The 24,043-nt window shown below is 42.6% G+C and overlaps 1 protein-coding gene across 1 annotated transcript; it reads right to left on the bottom strand.

The window, feature by feature from the left end:
• Nucleotides 1-683: 683 nt before the first annotated feature.
• LRIG2 (leucine rich repeats and immunoglobulin like domains 2) lies at nucleotides 684-23,779 on the bottom strand. Its single transcript, XM_063178087.1, has 18 exons — nucleotides 23,714-23,779; nucleotides 19,333-19,404; nucleotides 18,769-18,843; nucleotides 18,144-18,278; nucleotides 17,477-17,620; nucleotides 17,203-17,346; nucleotides 16,300-16,443; nucleotides 15,932-16,075; nucleotides 13,712-13,792; nucleotides 12,814-12,885; nucleotides 12,605-12,673; nucleotides 10,960-11,123; nucleotides 9,401-9,721; nucleotides 8,054-8,335; nucleotides 6,408-6,857; nucleotides 5,797-5,946; nucleotides 4,629-4,910; nucleotides 684-3,732 (listed from the first exon to the last, which is right to left on the bottom strand). Exons 3-18 carry the CDS (start codon nucleotides 18,837-18,839, stop codon nucleotides 3,506-3,508), a joined length of 2,880 nt encoding a protein of 959 aa, XP_063034157.1. The 5' UTR covers nucleotides 18,840-18,843; nucleotides 19,333-19,404; nucleotides 23,714-23,779; the 3' UTR covers nucleotides 684-3,505.
• Between the last annotated feature and the right edge of the window lie 264 nt (nucleotides 23,780-24,043).

The following is a 24,043-nucleotide window of genomic DNA, read 5'->3' as shown; positions in this document are numbered from 1 at the left end:
TGGGTGTAAATATCTGTCAGCAGGAGTCAGGGATGAAGCAGCTGCAGGAGCTCAAGTTAACCTGGGAAAAGCTAGTTGGTGCTAAGATCTGGGAACAGGTACAAGAGTGAAGAACACAGGACAGAGCACAGGAAAACAAAGGTGATTATCAGAACATGAACCAGCAGAAGAATGCAGGGAGAGAGAGAGGGAGTTATTCAAAGGAATAAAAAGCTCATGCTGGTTTTCAGGAGGGATTGGGCTAGCAGCACCTCCTGCAGCTGGCACGTGGGAGATGCTCCCACCAACTTGTGCTGACAGCTCATTGCTAGAAAGAAAATCATCTTTGCAGAGGATCCAAAGTGCAGGAGGGCAGCATTGGAAAAGCAGGAGAAAAGTGGGGGAGCACAGTGATCTGCAAGGCTCCTGGCACAGAGTTAACACTACCACGGAAGAACCACCCCTCCTCCATTTTCCAAAAAGGGTACAGGTACTTCCTGCAGGAAAACTGAAATGACAATCACAGAATCAGAGAATGGTTGAGATGTGAACACCCTCCAGAGGTCACCTTGTCCAAATCTCAGAGTCCCAGAACCACGTCCAGCTGGCAAAGTTAACTCTATTTTTACCCCCTATGAAAATTAAATACCATAGGACAAAATATAATTATTCAATTTGCAAACTAACAGAGTTACACTGAATGCTCAATGTATACAGCATTTTATTGTTTGGACATATATTACAATGGACAAACATATATTACATATACTATACAAAATATACATTCTGCTGTGAAAAAAATATAAATAGACAATAGGAAATAGCAAGAGGGAACAGAAGCAGCTTTGCTCTTGCTGCTTCTGATCCCCCTCAGTTCCTGTACCGGTAGTGCTTTGGCATTGATTGAGGCAATTGCTTGTTTTTACTGAAAAAAGAAAGGCCACTCTGTCCCTCTGCAAAGGGGAAACAAGACACACATGACTTTCTCCTCCAAGTCTACCAAAGAAGTTTTTCCACAGTGCAGCAAAGTGTCACCTACTTACAAGCATCAGCTATTTACAACCAGCTTATGGACTTTAAATGCTCATGGAAGGATGTAAATGCCTTAATTCAGGATTCAGCTTTTATAGGCCAATCTCTCACAGAAATCAGAGCAGCTTTAGCTGCACTCTCTGACAGCCAGCATAGTCCTGGTATAGACAGTAGTGATTTTAAAGCCCTGACCCAGGACAAGCAGGTCTCACCTACCTAAAGTGAATTCTCTTGCTCCAGGGAGTTGTACCCCAAGTACTCTCAGGGTCTGGATTATGCCAGCGGCACTGTGACAGATGTGTGAGCTCAGCTCCTACAAAGCGAGAGAGGAATGAAAGAAACAGGAATAAGCATTTGCCAAATGGCGATGAGAGAGCAGCAGCAGGGACGTGGTTTTCCCACTGTTGGGAATCACAAATGCCAGCAGCACCTTGTCCCAGTAGGCTGAGTGACTACGGGCTGAGAGAGCAGCCCAAAACGATAAGGCTTTGCTGCTGCTATAGTTTCATGGCACGACCTTTTTCATCTGGATTTAAACTGACAGTGCTGGGTCCCTGCAGCAGGGAGCACTTTGGATTCAGAATAAGCACCGTGCCTTAAATGCTGTCTGGGAAGGAAAGTCTGGAGGAAATAAAACCAGAAAGAAACAAACTGATAATTTATTTTTTTTTTTAAGACTTCACCTGTCAGAATCCCAAAATTTACACACCTGTGTTTCTCTCTATTTTACCCAAAGGTCAAGGACAATAGCATCCCCTCCCCACTAAAGCTGCTGTCTACCCAAAGCAGCCATGCTGGCTTTGAGAGCATGGGAAGAGGCCTTAAAAATATTTACTCATTTGCAAGGTTTTGACTATTACTCCTGTCTAAAGAGCCATAGGAAAAGCATCATTAATCTCAGTGTTTCTCCACTCATTTACTCAAATACTTCAGTCTCTAAATTCTGCTGTGATTCTGCACGACTAGACCTAACAATTGAGTTGCAAACCTTTCAGTCCAGTAATGGATCAATGGGAATTCTCACATACCTACAACTGAACTGGGCCAAAAAGGGGTTTCTTTATAAAAATATCACACAGATGGCTTTATTTGGGTCCAAATCCTATAGCTCCAAAGCAGACAGTAGAGACCAGGGAGTAAGCACCTCACTCTAAAGGCGTGACCACAGAGCACAATGTACCTGCTGAAAACCCATCCCTAAGGAGTCTTTTAACACCTTCTACAAAAAGGGGCATTTTCCCCCAAAGAGAACAACTTTCCAGGAAGCCTTTATAATGTCATTTGTCATCCTTATTTTCTCAGGCACATCTCACTGAAACTATGGAGTCTGAGCTTCCCCTGTGTCAGCAAGATCTTTCAGTAGTGAGGGGTTCCCTGCATTGTATCATTTCTCACCTGTCAAATATTTAAATATTTTGACCACACCAAGATTTAAGGGAACTATTAGTTCAACAATGTAGCCTGATATTTTACAACAGAAAAGGATCAGTGTTTTAAATTCCATATGCCTTTGGCTATGCAGAAGAAATAAGTATTCATCAAGTGCTCTCTCAATTTACCTCATGCTTTTTATCACCACATTCTTTTTAAGTTCACTTAACTGTCAGCTAGGAAAAAAGTTCACTGAACAGTCAGCTGGAGACCCTCTCAGCAGATACAATACAAAGGGTTTTTTTTATAGATAAAAGCTTAGATACACCTTGAAATTCTGCTACTATCATGAAATGAATCAGCTTGCAGCCAGGCACACAGTTGTAGGCAACAATGAAATTCATCAATATCACAGTTCTACCACATATCTATAAGTAAATGCACTTTTCAAAATAAAGACAGCTCTATTGTCTCACAAACAAGCTTTCAGTCCCCCCAAGCTCCCCATATGGCTTGATAAGCAGCTGTCAAGACTAACAGTATGATACATACTTTGGCATAATAAAAAATAATTTACATTACAGTCAACACATTTATATGCTTAGTGTATACAAAATATTTATAAATGCGAGTTTATTTACAACTAGAGTCCATTATTCATAGAAGAAAACAAGTCCCAAATTCAGACTGGCAACAGACACCTGCCAACAGTCTAAGGAAGGAAAAGCTGGCCAAGAGTTTTACACTTACAGTTCCGGGGGAATTCCATGAGGAGGCCCTGATGGTTTGTTTCCAAGCAGACAAAACACTGAAATAGCTACACACGTTCTTCGGAGCTTTCCAAAACATGCACCACCACAAAGACTGCTTCCAGCATCACACAATCCATGTTTTAATGTTATTTTTGCAGATAGAACTAATTTTCCATGTGTTCTCTGGTGCACATTCCCATTTCCAATGGAAAAATTGCAGAAAAAAGGGCATGTGCCATCTCCTCCAAGAGAGTTTGACTCTTTAGTACTTGCAGACACATACACAAGCATCTTTGGCCTTGGGGTTAGTACTGAGGTAGTAAATACAGTCAGTCAAAATGTGGATTTGTTTTCAAGGCTTTGCGAGTGTTTTATGTGGTTTCACTGTGGTCATGAATGTTCTGTGTCCTGTTAAAATCAAAACTCTCCTCCCGCAGCCTGTGGCAGGGCCTGGGTGATGCCTGGTCCTGGCCACTGTTGGCAATACTGTCGCTCCGGAGCGGCTGTGGGGCCTCATGGGCCAACGGATGGTGCAGGAACTGCGGGTGAGAGCAAGCCAGGTCTTTGCTGCCTCCCCAGAGAGGAACCTGGAAAGGCTCTGAAGGAGAAAAATTAGAAGATAAACAGAAGAAAGTTCATAGAATCAAGGAATATCCTAAGTTGGAAGGGACCCTCAAGGATCATGGAGTCCAACTCCTGGCCCTGCACAGACACCCCAACAAATTCCACCCTGTGCCTGAAGAGCATTGTCCAAACATTCTTTGAGCTCTGGGCAGCTTTGGGGCCATGACCATTCCCTGGGGAATCTGGGCAGTGCCCAACCACCCACTGGAGGAAGGACCTTTTCCTGATACCCAATCCAAACCATTCCTGACAGCTCCAGCTGTTCCTCAGGTGCTGTCACTGCTCATAAAGAGCAGAGATCAATCACACTGAGATTTTAAAAAGATTTGAGCTCTGTGACTCAGCAATTACAATCCTTCTGAGATTATTTTCTCTGCTTTTGAAAGTATATTTTACTAGATTCTCTCCTTTTCCAGCAATCTCTTACAGTAACCAGGAACACACAGAGCTTCAGTGCGAATTTTTAAAAAGGTGATCTGGAAGAAAGTCAACAGAAAAATAACCAATTTAGGGAGTTCTTTGAACTTCAGGCCAGCTCAAACAGAAAGGCTATTTGAATTTCTTATGTGAAGCTCCAACTTTCGGTTAATACATGTCCTTAAAGTATAAGGAAAGGCTCACATTCACAAACTTAAACGTGCAAATTAAGAAATTCTATCTTTTTAACATCACCCTCTTCAATCTCAGGTACTGGATGCAAGCTGTTGCTCGCTGATGAAACATGGGCATTTGGAGAACAAGTGGTTTAACGTGAGAGTTACTCCACAAACTACTGGCATTTGAAGCTGTTTGTCAATAGTGAAGGGCAGCATAACGAAAGCCAAAGTTATTAGGGAATACAAAGCAACAAAAGGAAAAGTGGACACTCACCAATAATCTGCTGGGAAGAGATTTTCTTATCACTTTTTTTGTCATGGTTGGCAAGGAAGACAGGCACATCTCTGTCTGCTAAGAGATTACCCAGAGCATTGGTTTCATTCTGGGTGTGTGCTGTGTACGTTTCCTTGGGCATCTGCACCATGAGATTCGGAAGGGCTTGATCCAGGGGGTCCTCCTCGGTGATGAAGGCATAGGGACAGTACTCTCGCGTCCGGGAGTAGATGTTGGCATTGTCATAACAATCTGAGCAGATCACTAATGGTGCTGCACCACCTGATGAACACAATGGAAAAATAAAATACTCTCAAAAGGATGAGGATGCCAGATTTCCACAACCTTTATGTCCTGGTATGAGCATTTATTATAGCAGCACAGATTGAAGGGTCTTTTTAGAGTTAAGGGAGTAACAGAGTACTTGGCTTGAGAGGTCACATGAGAAATCACTCAGGTTCCCCCATTCAAATTCTCCACAGCAGTCCCCTTATGAAGCTGACCAGGGGAACCATAGACATGTTCCCCTATTTCATGGGCAAAAAAGTTCAATGCAGGTGCAGCCAGCTTGGGCACCAGGGTGAAACAGCCTAGGGATTAAACTGGGATACCTGCCCACATCCAGCTTGGACCTGGCTTGCCCCTGCATGCCCACACACATCAAAGCTGATGATAAACCGGTCACTTAGATGAGCTGCTTCTCAACTCCTTCCTCATACAGACTCCATTGCAGTGGGACTGGGCTGGAGGGACCATGGATGGGTGTGAAAAATTTACACCGAGGATCAATTTTCAAGCCAGCCTATATAATGAGTGATGAGTCCTCAGCATTTTGATGACAAAGAAGGCATCTCTGTAAGCTCAATGAAACGAACATCCAGAAAATTGTCCCAACAAGGTAGGGAAATAGTGCAGACCCTTTAGTTATAACTGTAACTAGACAGCTAACCTTAAAACAAACTAACCAGCCAACCTTATACCAAGGATAGGAGTCACAGCTAGTCATTTTCCAAGCAAAATCTATTTTCCACCTCTTCTGCCTGGGCTCTTGAGATGCCAAAGGAAAGAAACAGGATAAAGATCTATCTTGACACTTAAGCTGTGAGGATGAGACTGTGCACTGGCATCCTGATGAGGCACTGGCAACACACCTGAGGCCTCTGCTTACCATCTGTCCCTTTGTGCATGTAGCTGCCAGCTGGAGGCATCAGCTGCTGATGGCTCCCTGCCTCCAAGCTACTGTAGCCTTCCTGAGGCTCAGACAGTGTTCCTTGGGAGGACAGGTAGCTGGGAATGTCAGCAGGTAGGTTCATCTCCTCTGCAAGGCAGAATTAACATTGGCAACATTAAACAGTGTAAAGATTTCAAGGTATTACCACCACTATTCCCCACATTAACAAGAATATCCAGAATTTCAACTTGCATGTAGGTATCATTTTTCTACCTCAATAATTACACAGCCAGTTCAAAGTTGACAGGGCCAGAAAGATACTTTACACCTATTATTCCAGGCCCTGAAAACATTTCTAAATTTCTTCAAATATCTACTTCCAAACTTTACTGTTTTCCCTCAATGTAGGGCAACCTAGTGTATAAGGAATAGAATTAGCACACTTCTGGTATTTAAAAGAACTAAAATTGAGGAATTTGAGCAAAACCCTGAAGGGATTTTAGAAGGAAATCTTCAGTTCTTTAATCTTATCCATTTGTAAATAACCTAGAAATATCAAGTGTTTTGCACTAAAACCAGGACCAGAGACTGTTGATTTGACACTTAACCCGTGTTAGTGATGCTGTAGTCCTCATTCTTTCTCCTCATGTGGTAGATGACGATAACCCACACCAAGGATGTTCCCACCACACAACACACAACGACGATAATCACAATCCCTACTGTTGTCCAGCCATCCTCTTCATGGACAATGGCACTCTGGGAAGAATCACAGTTGGGGGAAGCCAGGACATTCAGGTAAATATGGCCACGCTCAGTGCCTAGTGTGTTGGACATGATGCATGTGTACTTCCCAGCATCCTCCAGTCCTGCATCCACAATGATGAGAAGCTGATTTGCTGCAGCGAAGAAATGTCGCTCGGTGACTGTCAAGGGACCATCGTCCTTGGTCCAGTTGAGGCGAGGGGCAGGACTGCCACCAGCTATGCACTGCAGGACAGCAGTTTCACCTCGGGTCACTGTCCTGTCCTCCAGGGGCCTCATGAAGGAAGGAGTTTCTGGGACAAAAAGTGAAATTGTAAGATAACTTGAAAGAATCATGGAAAACTATTATGGTTTGGGTTGGAAGGAAAATCAAAAATCATCCTGTCCCATCCCCTGCCATAGACAGGGACATCTTCCACTAGACCAAGTTGCTCCAAGCCCCACCCAAGCATCTCGAGCACTTCCTGGGATGGGGCAGCTGCAGTTGCTTTGGGAAACCTGTGCCACTCCAATTCTAAATTTGGCCATAATGTTAAGAGTCTGGAAGGAACTGACCTTCCATTATTACTCAGCATAGTTCACAGGATGGGTCAGCTTGGAAGGGACCATAGTGGGTCATCTGGTTCTACCTCCCTGCTCAAGCAGGGTTATACCAGAGTACATGGGACAGGATTGAATCCAGGAACATCTCCAGTGAGGAAGACTCCACTCTGGGCAGCCTGTTCCTGCACAGTAAAGAAGTTCTTCCTCACATTCATGCAGAGCTTGCTGTGCATCAGTTTCTGCCCATGGCCTCTTGTCCCATTGCTGAGCAGCACCAAGCAGAGCCAGGTCCATCCTCTGACCCCTCCCTGCAGACATGGACACACATTGATGAGGGCTCCTCTCAGCCACCTTTTCTCAAGGTTGAACAAGCCCAGTTCCATAAGCCTTTCACAGAATCATGAAATCATTTAGGTTTGAAAAGGCCTCTAAGATTATCAAGTCCAACCATTCACCATTTCCTTCTAAGAGTGATGCTCCAGTCCCTTCATCATCTCTGCAGCCTCTGCTGGACTTGCTCCAGGGACTCTGAATCCCTCTTGTCCTGAGGAGCTCAGAACTGGACACAGCACTCCAGATGTGCCTCACTAGGGCTGAGCAGAGGGGCAGGATCACCTCACTGACCTACTGGCAATGCTCTTTCTCATGCATCCCAAGATCCCATTGGTCTTCTTTGTGGCAAGTTTGTTACCTGTGACAAAATTTGCTATAAGGCAACACAAATTACTTTCCTGATCTATACTGCTGGACTAAGATACGCCACTCAGCTCCCTGCAAAGATCACACGAACTCCAACTCCACCAGGCAGCTCTGCAATCACACCAAGCGCTGCTCCATGTATTTTAACTTCATTTTCCACCATTTCAACTTGCTACTTATAGCTAAGCTACACTTCCACCGCAGATGTGCAGGGATCCATCTGCCAGTACAGGCCCGTCACACTTACCCAGCACAGTCAGGGTAGCATTGGCTGACAGTCCCCCTGCGACGTTCTGGGCCATGCAGCTGTAGATCCCCATATCTTCCATCTTCACATTTGCAATGAAGAACACATCATCCTCAGGCATGACATGCATCCTCCTCTCTCTTGCAGCAGGGAAGTCTGTGCCACCATCTTTCTGCCAGGAGATCTGTGGGGGTGGGTGGCCCTCAGCAGCACACTCCAGGCGGGCCATGGCCCCGGTGCGGATAGTGAGATCCATGGGAGTTTTCAGGAAAGAAGGGAGCTCTGGAACAAAGGGGACATCAATTCAGCATTTTCATTATCAGGTAAAATGCAGCAAAAGCTCCACAGTAGAGAGGAAATTTGAAAATGTATCTGAAACACTCCATAAGAGAGAGCAACAGATTCTTCTGAAGAACTGCACAAATTTTCAGTGGTTATTTTTAAGAGTCTTTCTCCCAAAATTTAAATGCAGTACCTACAGTGTTCATAGAACCACAGAATGCTTTGATTTGGAAGAGCTCCTTAAGACAATACATGCCCAAGGGCAAGGACACCTTCCACTCTCCCAGCTTGCTCCAAGATCTGTCCAGCCTGGCGTTGAACACCTATAGGGATGGGGCACCCACAGCTGCTCTGGGCAGCCTGTGCCAACCTCACAGGGAGAAATTTCTTCCTAATATCCAATGCAAACATACTCTATTTCAGTTTAAAGCCATTAAGTTCCTCTAAGATGATGAAGGGAAGAAGATGATTTCTCATGGAAAGAATCAAGGGAAAAGTCTTTGTCACATTTTTCTTCTCTGCTAACAGGGAAGGCAAGCTTCCATCTCATCACCTCTGCTCTGAGGTACTGTGGGGAGCAGTGGTCTGCTGACTGATGTGAACATTGTTTATTTTGAGGGAAGGGAGGTAAGAAGAATCATGATGGCTAAAATAAAAAAAAAAAAATACTTCACTTTTGACTTTTCAGAGTTTTTACCACTTATTTTCTGATGAGTCTTCCCCAGTTTTACAAACATGTGGGAAAGGTGCTGAGTTCTGAGTAGACAGTAGAGGGAGCTTTTAGTTTAAAGAATTCCACCTCCCATTAACAAAATGAACAACTAATTGTGTTCTAATAACATATGGGAGATAAATGCCACTGTCAAAAAAGTGAACAGAGGCTTTTCATCCACAAAAACAAAAAATCACTTCTTTCCAGCTTTATAAAATCATGTGTGATACATCTAAATCCCATTGATATTTGCAAGAGTATTTTGGGCCAGCTTTAGTGAAAAATAGACTTGTAGCTACCTAAATGGAGTTTTGGGTTCAGAGTGTTTCTCCTTTTTTACCATTATCACTTACCATTGACAGTCAGCTTGGCTTTATTGGAATAATTGGAGCCAAAGTGATTGGTGACAATGCACTGGTATTTCCCTTCATCAGTGAAATTCACATTGAAGAGGTGCAGGACAGTGGTGTATTCCAGCACCTCCCCACTTTGCTGCTGGTACCTGGCAAAGTTCTCAACGTCAGCATCATAGAGGACCTCGCTGTCTTTGCGCCAGGCCGTGGCCATGGGCGAGTCACTGCTGCTCACAGCAGTGCACATCAGGGTCACATTTGTGCCTCGCAGGGCCACCGTGGTCTCTGGGTGCACTCTGATCTGCGGTTTAGGGAAATTATCTGAAAAGAAAAGCACAAAGATCAGCTACTTTCCCCTTAAACTTGAATTAACATTGCAAAAAAACTCACTCAAAAGAATGCAAAGAAAACCAAAACTTTGGGAACAGATGTCCTACTTGAGGGGCACAAATTCAGCTATTTTGAGCTGGGAATCAAGCTGTGAAGGAGGCAGAAGAATCAGCATTGAAAACAATCAGTGTAGAAATGTGGTGCTAAGCAGCCCTGCCTTTTGTCCAACTTCTGAAACTTGCTATATTTAAATCACACTCAAAAATCCTGCTCAGCTGAAGAGCCAGACCATTTTATGAAGGACTGAGACTTACTTTCAGATAGTTTAAGTACCCTGAAGAGCCTTGAAGTTCTACAAGCACAAAGCATAACAAGCTGGAACTCCACTAACTCATCCCACTCGATGAAAATTATTTCCATATCCATAAATTCAGCCAAGACACTCCCACAGGCACATGCAGAGCTCTGTCAGATGCCACTGTGGTGGTACTGGAGTGAAGAAGTGGGTGCATGACCTACATGATTACTATTGTAGCCTTTGCCACCAAAGCAATGAAAGAATTGCACATACACAAATAACTGTTATAAATTTGCTCACCAGGAAAAGGAAACATCAGGCCTGCCACAGGCTTCACACAGACTCTGGGCAAAGAGTTTCAGACCACCATAAACATCACAGTTATGGAACACCAGAGAATGTGCCAGAGCCTGAGCTACTCTAATTTTTGCCCAGAGCTGTGGCTGTCCCATTCCTGGAAGAGCTCATGCCAGGTTGAGCAGGGCTTGGTGCAACCTGTTCTCAAGGAAGGTGTCCCTGTCTATGGCAGGGGTTGGAATTGGATGATTTTAAGGTCCCTTCCAACTCAAACTATTTTATGATTCTGCAATATTCTGCTGGTACGGGCAAGAAGCAGGAAGAAAATGTCAAACAGACTTACAAAGCTAAAGGTAGTCATAAGCAGGGAGAATGAAAGCATAATCCTTTCTTACTAGTAAGCTAAATAAAAAACAATGCCCAAAAGCACTACTCCTTTGGGTTAACTTCAGTGCTCAAACACCACAAAACAGAGCAAAGAGATACAGAATTAAACCCCAAACTTACAGCAGACTGGGGGATGTACATGGGCACCATGGCCAGGACCAAGTACCTCCCCAGAACTACAGCCTGATTTCAGCTACATGACTTGTGTTACTGCACTTTTGTATCAAAAGTCACTAAAAATACAAACCACAAACAAAGTCATCAGGATCCACACTGAGAAGGCTTTGTCCTGCCAACCACTCAGGGTGAGCACAGCTGACACTGACAGCCTGCAGCAAATGGTTCTCACTCAGCCACTGGGGCAGCCATTTCAACTGGCAATCACAAAGCAAACTGCTTGTGTTCAACACTCTGCAGAAACAGGGCAAAACAAAAGGGTGAGTGAAATTTATTTCACATGCATACATGTGATTTCACACAGCAAAGCAACTTAAAGCATACACATACAGACATATCATATTTACAGTATTATTTTATACTTGCAGGTATTTATTATAAAATCTTGGGTATTTATGCTAGAATCAGTCTCTCTATATCATCATTAAAACCTAACATTTCATTTTAATCCTGGAGAATATAAACTCAGAGTTTCAACTTCTAAAAAAACAATCCCAAAACCACTAAGCCTGTCTTTACAATTATCTCATTCCTCTTTAAAGCAATTTAAAGAACATAACATTGCAGCGCAGCTTCATGTTTCAAACTAAACACAATTGCCATTATGAAATGAGCAAAAGCCTCAATTCTCATTTTAATGCCAGCTGATAAATATTTAAGGCCAAAAGTGATTTGTTTCATACAGATATCAACTGCAGCTCATTTTCTCTGCTCCACAGAAAACCTAACAACAGAAAGCAATTGATGGGTCTCTTCTTTCCTACCATCTGCTTTCAAAGTTTCCCAAGTATTATTACTCATTTGCTGGAGAGCCAGACGCCACCTCTGAACTGACTTCAAGTCATGGGGGCTGAGTTTTATTTGCCATACTCCAAATATGAGTTTGACTGACTTGCAACAGTCTAGCATTTAATAAGAAGTGATCTATCCTAAGACGCAGCCAATCATGGGAGAAAAGAGGCACCAAACAAGCCAGGATTCCATCCTGCTCTTTGCTTGCACATATCAATGACTCATTGCTTTTAAAATACATCAGAGGAGGCAACTTTAATACCTGAAATAGTCTCCTCACAGCAGCAGATCTTGCAGACTAAGTCCATCTGGCCAAGGTTAACTAATGGAGTAGCAAACAGTTTTAGACCAGATTACAACAGTCAGAGACTTTATCTCACAGAAAGGACTGCAACACAGTAGTATTAGTCTGGGGTGTGAAGGTCATTTCACATTATACTACTTCAGATGTCTGAAGACCACAAGAGACCCTATCAGCTTAAACATCTGCTGAGCACATAGAAAATCTTGTCTAGCTGTGAATTTTAAAGCCTTTCCCTAGCCCCCAAAAATAGGAAGAAAAACACAGGATTTGCTAATCCCCCTGAGAGATTCCTGATGAATTATTTGTTTTGTTCACTGTCTACATGCAGTACTGAGCCTGCTGCAAAATCAGGACAGGAAAAGCTTAATGGTTCAGTCCTGCAAGAAAAAGTTAACTCCTCCTAATTGCAAATAAGGAAATGCAGTTGAAGATTTTATCAAACCTTAAATCTAAATATTCTCCTACCAACTTTGAGTTCATATTTTACCAGCATTGCTGCAAATATTTCACAATGAAAGCAGGCACACTTCAGAGAACTTCAAACAACCCTACAATGGCTGAATAATTCTTTCCAATGCAGGGCTTGTAAACAATCTCTAAATAATTGCTGTGAACTTACAACTCCTTCAGCTGAGCCTGGGCAAAGGCATTTTCTTGGATGGACATTATTGCATTGTTGCTTAAATCTCTGTAAGTTAAGCAAAGAGTACAATGAGGAGCCAGTGTGATTTCATATGCTGCCTTCAGTTAAATACTTGAAAAATCTCACAAAGAACACAAGACTAAAGTTGACAAATAATTAGGAGTTCTACAAATTAAAATACTTACAGATGTTTAAGTCCTTCGAGACCAGAGAATGCTTTTTTGGTAATTGACTTAATTTGGTTTCCCTGCAAGATTCTGAAAATAAAGGCCCAGAAACCAGTCTGAATGTTAATATGAGTTCAGAAACAAGACCCAAAAGAAATACCCTATGATGCTTAACTACATTTTTTTCTAATTGTAGCTGAGATACAGGACTAAATACTATTCTTTTTAGCTTAAAGGCTCAACTATTTTTCCTGAGAACAGGGCTTCTTTTCTATTTTCAACTTAGAGATTTGGATCAGAAATGTGTCAGAAAATAATTTAAGTCAGGAGGATGAAAGAGCAATAAGTAGAACTTGGGAATGGAGCAATAACTTCCTAATACCAACCTGCTACCACCACACAACTTCCTGACCGCACCCTCATACCAGGCTATTTGTTATAAACAAAGTTTGTAACTACACAGGATGGAGCTTCCCAGAAAACACCGCGGCACTGGATGAAAAGTGCACAGTCTAAGTATAAAGCAGTTTGTTAATGCAATAGTGTTTCAAATTTGCTCAAAAATACTTTGTATTTTGGGGGTTGTTTCTTTGATAAGTAGTAACTTCTACCCAAACCAAAGAAACAAAATGACAATCATCACACAGAGGGAGTGAGGTATTCAATAATAAATGCAGTCAAATACTTATGCTTCATCTCATCAAATTGGTGCTGTGAGGAAATGCAGTGCTACATAGATCTAATGCCCCTGAACAAGGAACCCAGGACTACATCGAGTGGTTGTTACACACAAGTGGAAACACTGTGACAAAGGCTTTCCACCTTATATCATTGACTGACAATTACTTAATATTTTGCACTCTCCCTCTCTGCATGCCTGGGAAATGCTGTTGCTCCCCTAATTTGTAATACATACAGTTTATCCAGCCTGCTGAGTCCCACAAAAGCTTCATTTGCATCTTCTATGGCCCAGGAGATCTCATTGTTCCGCAAGTCCCTGCAGGAGAAGACATTTCTCAGAAAGAAGACTTGGAACATCATTCTAACCAGGGCTAGTGGTGAGCTGGGGAAGACAGGCCAGGTATGGGGCTCTGGCACACCTGCAAGGTCTCAAATCTTTTACAAAACTAAACTTGTCAGGAAATGAATTTCTCACTTCAGAGGGGCAAAAGGGAAAACTTCATGATAAGTGCTGCAGTAAGCACCACAAACAAATTCCACAGCAGAACTTCTTGATGTGGCATTTAAGGAAAGCCCCAGTCTGACCAGTACTTTTCATGTGATGGACTATATGCCAGGAGCTGGGAGAGGCTCTTGAAGCAAGTTGGTTCATGTAAGGGAATTAACCAATACACCAGCAGCATTAACCTTCACAAGTAACAGGCTTATACCAGCATTAGCCCGTTAAGGAATTACACCCAGGCTACAGTGTAGGCCTGCCAGGCACACCTTGGTGGCTTTTTCAAGATGAAGTTGATATTCTGCTCACAAATCTTGTTATCAGCTAATGGTATTTCTGACTGACCTCAGCATAGCACTTCAGCTCCTAGTGGAGAAGAAAGGTCTGAACAGCAAAAGCAATAGAGCAATACAGTTTGGAGAGGATTAAATGCTCTTCAGAAAGAAGATTAAATAAATTCACTTGCATTTTTAGCCTGAATGGCATGGACTGAGCCAAAAGCAGCTGTTTTGATACCACCATGCATAGAGAGGAGTGTGTTTAAAGGAAATCACACTGATAAAAAATAGTCTGCCCTGTGTTTTACCTGATATTCTGCAAACAGCTAGATGAAGCTTCCAAACAAGTCAACTGACACAAATCTAGCTACATACACAGGGAACTGTATATACCACTGATATAAGCACCTCTTTCCCTGTGCTAATGAGGGGAAAATGAAGTATCTACTTTCCCATTATGTGAGACTGTAAACTGTGTAGAACACTATTGTGGAAGAGACTGGGATCAACCTCCAGGATATCATCAGTGGTAACAACAATTTTCTTAACTTTTCTTTCTCTGAAATATAGAAGTCCTGCTAAAACCACACAGAGAAATACATACACCAGCTGTAGTACCAAACAACCAGCACACAACCAACAACGGAACTAAAACCACATGGTATCTCTCATTTTTTGAAGTATTTTTACACTCCACTACTCAGACCACTCAGCAAAATGAGTGAGCAGCCCAAAAGAAAACCCCTCATTGTGTGAGAGAGGAGTTGGCTCCTCATGCCTGGCTGGGCACTAATGCTTGGAGCCTTGTTAATCACCCTTGCTCTCCATCATGCACATTCCAGTCCCAAAGCAAAGGGCCAGGCCCTCACTGTTGACATCCCTGAGAGCCCAGGACAACTTACTAATTAATCTGCTCTTGTTCTTTTTCATGCTACTCTAAATCTAAGAAATTAGGTTTAATTATTTCATTAAAAGGTTGTATTAAGGTTATCAGAGTACAACTGCTTACATGAATCTCTCTGGTGAATTTGCTTATTTAAGCATTTATTTAATGAAGTGACAGAGGGGTTATAAATTTTCACTCCTTTCTCAAGTACTGTTGTTTAAGATAATTACAGCTGTTCAGATCTACTTGGGACAGGACTGAATCTCTTCAGAAATATCCAAGATCTGCCAGAAAAAGTCCTGGCAAGTGCAAAGCTGTGCCTTAAACAGCAAGAAGCAACTTTACACCCCCTGTTACGTTTGTGAGGTCAGAACATGAGCAAGATGGGCTAAACCACACCTTCTACAACACAGAAAGGTTCAGTCCTTGGTTTCTGAGGTTCCAAATCTAAGGAAACCCTCTAGAATAAAGAGCTCCAAGCTATTTGCTCCACAACTGGAAACACAAGGCACTCACACCTCTCAGAAGCCACAGGACACACATCTGAGCACCCAAGGTCACCAAGTCATTGTTTCTTACTACCTCTGCAATTGGCTTGTTTTATCTGGGCTGGAATTCTGTCATCTTGGCAAGCCAAAAGATTATCAGCCCTTCCACACCTGCAGGCAGGACACCACCAACAATGATCTCAGGCTCCTACAGTGCAATATCCATTGTCTCTACTTCCAAAAGCTCCACTTAAACTAAAATTGCATTAAACTGAAACTTCTGTTTGAAGTTTTCTGTACTTACAAGGTTTGAAGATTTGTCAGACCTCTAAAGACACCATCAGCAATGTGACTAATGTGATTGTCACCCAGGTTTAGCTTCTCCAATAAACCAAGTCCCACAAAGGCAGATTCCTTGAGGCGAGTGAGCTGATTGTATGACAAGTCTCTGAAAACATTCAATACACACTTTAAAGGCATGCAATGATTAAGATACTATCTGACTTGATTAACTATTGTGTTCTAATTTCTCCAACAGAATACTTATAATTAAAATACATCATCACCATGAGCCTAGCAAGGAAATTGAGTACTTCCTTCAGTAATTAATTCTTGCCAATCAATAACTGCAACATTTCAAAAATCCCCAATGAATAGTAGCCCAGGACTTACAGCTCAGCAAGTCTTTGGCAGAATTCCCATGCATCTGGGCTGATCCTGGTGATGGCATTCTGGCTAACATAGAGTTGTTGCAATGTCCGCAGCCCATACAGCCAGCCCTTGTTTACTTCTGTTAAGTTATTATGTTCCAGTTCTCTAATGAATTAGATGGAAAAAACATTTGCCAAATAGATAACCAATGAAACATCTTACAAAATTTCACCTTATGGATGTCAAAATTATTTATTAACTTTAAGCCTCAGACAACACAAAATGCATGACTCTTTCAATCCTGTTGAATTTTTAAAAAGTAACTAAAGTATATGAAGAACTGAGTAATTAAACACCAGGGACGGGTGGCAGAAACAAAACTGTAATCTCTATTCTCAAAAATAGCTTCTTAAAAAAGAAGTCTTCTGCTAACATCACATCATATATCCTTGTGTTCACACTGTCAAAGTCACAGTGGAAAGAACAACCCCATGTTATGGAGACTGCAAATAAAAACCAGCAAAAAGCAACTACAGAGGCAAACATTCTTGATCAGCATGTAGGAAGAAGCTGGAAAGAGGACCAATATAAAGGAATCACAAGACTAGTTTGTGTTGGAAGGGACCTCAAAGATCTTCTAATTCCAGCTCCCTGCCATGGGCAGGGACACCTTCCACTAGACCAGGTTGCTCTATTCAACCTATTCAGCCCTGCTCTGCCTGGCCTCAAACACTTCCCCAGGAATGGGGAAATGTATCTTACCATTTCTGAAGCAACCAGACATGACAAAAATAATGGGAGAACTATTTTCCTATGATTTTGTCAATATCTCAGCACAGCCTTGATATAAGGGGAACCATACAGGACACAACTCCAAGAGCCATTTTCTTTATGCTATAAAACTCCACAACTAGGCATACTCACAATTCCTCTATATTACCCAGGCCAAAGAATGCTCCATCCATTAATCTGCTAATCCCATTGCGCTGCATTTTCAAGGATTTTAAGGATTCCAATCCTTGGAATGTAAGACTTTCCACTATTTTAATCCGGTTCCTTTTCAGTTCCCTTTCAGAAAGATGACAGTCAAATATTAAGACACTTTGCAACAAGCATCACTGTGTGAAAGTCAAGAACATGCTGAGATTAACAGCTCAGCTGTAAATGTTGTTCGGATGTTTTCAAGACTGTTACTTACAGAAACTGCACATGAGGCAATCTGAAGATCTTTGGTGGAATCATACTAATCCTATTTCTGTTCAGTTTTATCACCATTAGTGAGCTAGATAAGTTATCAAGGCAACCTGCTTCTAGAGTAGTTATTCTGTTGTTACTCAGGTTCCTAAGGAAGAAAGGAAGAAGGAAGGAGGCCTTTCAGAACACAGAAAATTTGATGAACACAATGGCACAAGCACCTCAGAGCAACCACTGATTAAGAGAACCCAAGACCCTTGCTAAGTCACATGAGAAATCTAAATCACCAAGCTAAAGCCTTTTTCCCAAAGGAATAGGTGTGAGGAGCTGATTTTTACAGCATGTCCATGTTTCAGTTAGAAGTGGTTAACACAATGTCCACAGTGATCTACTCAAACAGGGCAGAAATTATTCCCTGTCCTTGATGGCTTATGTACCTGCATTCTGACAACAGCAATTGCTGTTTTCTGTGTTACTTGGGAAAATACAATACAGATTGGTATGAAAACTATTTTATTTCAAGGACATCTGTAGCTCCATTAAGCACTGCTATCAGCTCAAAGCTGTATAAGGATGTTGACTTTAAGACACTAATTTAAGATTAAATGATGTCTCCAACACTATCATTGTGGAGCCAGGAATCCCAGAGACAGAAGATCACTCATACTTACAGGTACTTCAGTTGCATTCGTGGAAAGGAAGAGGCTTTGATTTCTGAGATAAGATTAGAACTAAGATCTAGATTTTCCAATGAAAGGTAGACCTGGAGTTGCTCAGCATTTATTTCTGGAATAGTATTGTGCACCCTGAAAAAGATCAGCAATAAATATGATTACCACAATATCTCATCCTTCTGGATGCACAGCTGAAACAGCAAGAGGGTTCTGTATATCAACTGTACTAGTGAGCTTCATGAATGGGACATGCACAACATGCTTACAAAAGTGTTAATTCCTGAAGAGATACTGCAAATCCAAGAGCTATTTGCCACCATGACATATGAACAGATTCAAATTCTGAGGCCGATAGATGAACTGGTCCTGTGGGAAGTTCCTGGACTGAATCCCACCTGTTTAAAGCTGCCTGCCTTGGCTGACTGAATTTTATTGGTAATTTAGGGTGACTTGATTGTCCAACTGATTTGTATTTCTTTAAAGAGTGCTTACATATTCCCTGATGCTCTTCATGTGAGCAGTATTTCAAAAAAAAAGATGTTTTCCTACAATTTGATAGCAGAACTCTAACATGGTTCTCCCATTTGTTAAACAACAAAAAGGCAGATGAGCTATTACTTACAATGAAAGAAGAGTTATATTGGAAGTTGTTTCTCCAAAATATGGAATTTCACTTAGCTCATTGTAATTCATTTTCCTTAAATAGAGGGCAAAAAAAATTACATCAAAGACACTTCAAAGAGGAGAAAAATCCTTCTGTATACAGAAATAATTCATATCAATGCATTTAAAAATTTTACTGTATTAACAATACTTAGTAGTTGACAAAAAAGATTCCTCAAGAGCTTAAATACTAACAATTTGAACAGTGAAACATGCTAGCTTTTCTCATTTTCATGGATACTATTACTTCTCTTTCATTTAAAATCAGCTATAGCCAAAACAAATACTCCTTATTGCTCTTTAAAAACACTGGTCTTCTGCTCCTTCATGAGAAAGGTTTCTGCTCACAACACAATAGTTTTATACATAAAATGTGCTGCCAATATGGAGCATCAATTTTTAATTAACTTGCACTGAATATTTCTGCAAGACAGACCAGGTATCTTGTTTATCTTGACATGCAATAAAACATTCTAATTAGAAAGGATATCTTTAGACTTTATCCTCATAAAAAACAACTTACACTTCTTGGAGTGTAGGGATAGACAAATCAATGCTCCAGTTGGATGATAATAAATGATTATGACTTAGATCCCTAGAGAACAGAGAAAAAAGTTATTTAGTTCCTGGAATAATAATAAAAAGCTCAACAAATCCAAAACATGTATACATTATGCAATCTCAAGTTTGAAACTGCATTTATGTATTTTATATGGTTGCTCTTTCACTAAAGAAAAGAGCTTGTTTTAGCGATCACTCACAATTAAAAGTCTACACAGTTCTGTTTCTCCATTTGCATAAAAAAACTTTAGTTAAAGCTTCTTGATAGGAACATTGTACTTGACCACAGAATTCTGGCTTTAATCCAGAGCTTTATTAACAACACTTGTCCATTACAAGAAAGAAAAACTTTGCAGGGACATAACAGCAATTTCTTACAAAACACCCGTTATTGAACCGCTTTCATTTTCTCAGCTTTCCAAAGATGCTGACTAGCCAAGGCAGGCTTATTTTAAAGGAACAATATACACAGAATTCCCAAACAAGCTGAAGTAAAGAGAACCCTGAGGCTGGGAATCTTACAAACAGATGCTTTAGCACCAGCTGGTTTTACTTATTAGAATCAAATGCAGGAGCTGAACTCTTTCAATGGGCAAGAGTCATTAAATCCAGCTTTAATGCTCACATTGGGTGTTGGTGCTATTCCCATTGCTGTAACTTTACAGAGTATCTTACTTTTGCCTTGGACTTGGTGCATAAATGCGACAGATGCATCCATTTCCGAGCACAGGCTGCCTCTAGTCATGATGGACCAAAAAAATCAGGTTTGTGATGGAAACCTGGTCCCAGCCATACCAGAAAACACAGGCAGATGTCAGTCCAAAAGGTGAAACAAACCCATCTATGTGACATTTTGCTGGTACAAGTCCAGCACAGAGGTCAATCTCTGAAAGCTCATGCCAAGAGCCTGAATCATTGTGTATCAGGCAGGCAGCAGCTATGCTGACACAAGAGACAAAAATCACACTTTGCAACCAAAACTCTATCTATCTGTTAAAATGAATATTATAATGCAAATTAGTATAATTCAAAATATTTCCATTGACAACGATGTTTGGACAAGCCGCAGCATCCACACATTCCTCTGTTCCTGCAATAGCTTTGGACCTTTGCTTGGCTCCAAATACACCAAGGGCCAAACCTGATCCTGCAAAAATCATTAAGTCTAATTCCTGGTCCAGAAGAGGTCAACCTCAAAATTCCACCGCATGCCTAAGAACATTGTCCAAACACTCCCTGAGCTCTGGCAGATTATTTTTGATCTGTAAGACCACAACCTACTAAAAGACAACATGGACTGAAAATTGACAGACTACAGTATAGTACAGTTGTTAACTTTCACTCAGGTTCAGTGTAAAGATTCTGCTTAATTATTAAAATCCTGGGTGTCATGGCAAGTCAGGCAGTTCTTAATGTATTCTTTTAATTACACCAAGATGCAAGTTATACAGATAGAGCAGTATGGGTTTGGAAACAATTGGAAAAGAAAGACTCAAGAGAACCTGGAGAGAAGAACTGCAGCCCGTCGCAGAACTATTCTGCAGCTCTGCTTCCTCAGTACATGTGATAATTAAGCCAGCCCTAAACACTAGGAAAAACACAAAAACAACCAAGCATGAGCTGCTTCTGAGCAGGCTTCCCACCTCAGGGGGCTGAATGCTCAAGACACTCTCTCCAGCTGCCCACATTCTCCTGAACCCTGTTCAGCCCCAGCCTCTGGGCATCCACAGGAGCCTGGCACAGAGAGGTGGAGGGAAACATGATCCCAAATCCCAGCAGTAGAATTTCCTGAATTTTTCAAACATGCAGGCACCCAGCCAGTGCTGGCAGTCTAATCTTGGAACAGAGTGTTTAACCAGAGCAGGAAGTAGTAAGCCATGCTGTTTCCAAAGAACCAGTGCACAACAGATGGAGGAAGGAGACAATGGACATGGAAGATAACGCTGCACCCCTCAAGGTGTGCAGATACTCCACTAATGAGCACAACCAGGCCACGGGGTTCTGAGCCAGACCAACCTGTATGTCAGGCACAGCTAGCGGGCACTGACATACATCTTGGAAGCAAGATTAATACACATAGAAAACTGAAACTTTATTTTTCTAAGGCTTTCAGGAAGACTATAATACAATATGTTAGCTGGGTAGGGAACCTACAACAACCTTCCAAGTCCATCTGCCTGACTACTTCAGGACTGACCAAAAATTAAAATTATTCAGGACACTGAATTCCTCCAAATCCCTCCTAAATACGTGGCAATGGGGCCAAGGTGATGAGGATGTGCTAACATCCAGTTATCACCCCCAGAAACCTACTGTCGAAATACCGAGTTAGAAATTAAGATTTTAATTCAGAAAGCACGGGAAGTATTTTTCTATTATTACTCAGATTTGGACTACAACAAAGTTTTCATTACAATAAGTCCTCTTTCAAGAAGTTGGGTAGAGTTGATATTTAAAGTGATTCTGACATTATTTATATCTACATTCTGTTACTAATGCTTTTCTTTTTCAAACAGACCAACTGATCACAAAAAACCAGAATTAAATATACTGGATGATTTTCTGTGTTTAGAGATAATTCAATCACACAGCTAAGATTCCTGCTATTCTGGAGAACCAGATGCCATTCCCTTGTTCTGGAAAAGCCAAAACCAAAGAACCCATCCTTTAAGCAGCCTTTGTAACTGGGAGGCCCACGCTGTGCAGAATACAGAGCAAACATGCAAAATTTGTATTTTAGAGACTCATCTGGTATTGTGTATAACATCATCTAAACATTCATTTTCAGCTTAAGTGGTACTCATCCCTTAAGTAAAGAAAACAGAACACACATACCAAAGTGATTATGGATGATGAAGAATGATCCTAATTCAGCCAAGCTAAGCATACTGTGGCACTGTAGAGGTGTTGATGCAGAATGCAGGCAGCCAGTTGAGCTCACCCAAAACATCTACTGGGAACAGAACTTGCTGAACTAATCAACTGATACCTGAACTACTTCTATTCATCGTCTGTCTGGTTACCAGGATATATAAACACACCTGCCACTATGGGACTAGAGGCAGTGACCACCAGCATTGTGCTTCTCTCTGCTCCTACACACAGGGCTGGCATTCCTTACTCCAAAGAAACTAATGTTAAGAGGCAGACATACCAAAAAAAAAAATTCATAACTCCCTAACTTCACAACACTTTTCATCACCTACCAGGTTAGCCATAAAACATATATAACTTCAGAGGCAAAATGAAGTTAGTTTCCTGAGTACTTCCATCATGAAAATCAAGTTCTGTTCTGCTGGCTTCAATAAAAACAAAAGGTGAAAAATAAAACCAACCTGCACGCACACACTGGAAGCACCACCTGCAAGTAATTTGAGAATTAGGAAAATGAAGAATTTTTAGTCCTCAGCACCAGTTGAAATGGTATCACAGAACTAATAGAGAGAAGCACATCAGGGACTTGATCATGTGAGGAAAATTAGGCTTTTCTTAATTTTAAACAGCTGGTATACATTATAGCTCATTTAGATTCAGAATTTCTAGAGTAGTACTAGTGAAGAAAAAACATCACCCATGCTTCATTTGCCAAAATCCTGAAAGCCACAACAGAGGATAGACACAGAATGGATAAAGAGCAGCTCTGAGGAGGACTTGGTGATGTTGGTGGATGAGAAGCTCAACAGACACGTGCATCTGCAGCCCAGAACACCTTCCCCCCCACGAGTCCTGGGCTGATCCCCAAGCACGAGCAGCAAAGGAGGGGGCGATTCTGCCCCGCTCAGGTGAGACCCCACCTGCAGAGCTGCCTGCCACCCTGGGGCACCACCGCCGGGTGCTCCGCCCGCAGCCCTCCGGGCTCCGTGAGAACATCCCGCGGACAAAACCACAGAATCTATTAGGTTGGAAAACATCTCCAAGATCACTGAGTGCAACCTATGACCAAACAGCACCCTGTCAATCACACCACGGCACTGAGTGCCACGTCCAGGCGTTCCTTGAACACCGCCACCTCCCTAGGCAGCCCCTTCCAATGCCTAATCATCCTTTCTGTGAAGAAATTCCTCCAGATGTCGAACCCGAACCTCTCCAGGCACAGCTGAAGACTATGTCCTCTTGTCTTACCGCTTGTTACCTGGCAAGAGAGCCCGACCCCCAGCTGGCTGCACCCTCCTGACAGGAGTTACAGAGCGAGATAAGGACACCGAGCCCCGAGCCCTGCCGGCCCTTCAGCCCGAGCCTCGCACCGCCCCCGCCGCCGGGCCCCGGGCCCGCACCCCCGCCAGGCCGAGACCTGCGCACAGCCCACCGCCCGTCCAGCCCCGCAGTCCCCGGCGCTCACTCACAGCCCCGTGGTGCCGGCGGGCAACGGCGGAATCCTCCGCGGGCCCGGCCCGCTGGGCAGGCGCTGCCGGCTGCAGTCCAGCAGGCCGCGGCGGCACGAGCAAGGCGCGGCGCAGGGCTCAGCGACGGCCACCCGCGCACACAGCGCTGCCGCCGCTAGCAGAAGCAGCGGCGGCGGCAGCGGCGGCCCGCGGGCGGCCCGCACGGCCGGCCCCGCTCCCCGCATCCCCCGGCCCGGCCGCGCCGCCCCGCCCGGAGCTACCGCAACGCGCAAGCGCCGAAAGGCAGAGCCAGCACAAGCTCCGCCCTTCGCTGCCTCCCGGCTGATTTGC

This window comes from Melospiza melodia, chromosome 28 (genome assembly GCF_035770615.1).
Source record: "Melospiza melodia melodia isolate bMelMel2 chromosome 28, bMelMel2.pri, whole genome shotgun sequence".
NCBI classification, from domain to species: domain Eukaryota; kingdom Metazoa; phylum Chordata; class Aves; order Passeriformes; family Passerellidae; genus Melospiza; species Melospiza melodia.
The sequence above is the reverse complement of the archived record's forward strand: the minus strand, read 5'-3'. Positions and strand labels throughout refer to the sequence as shown.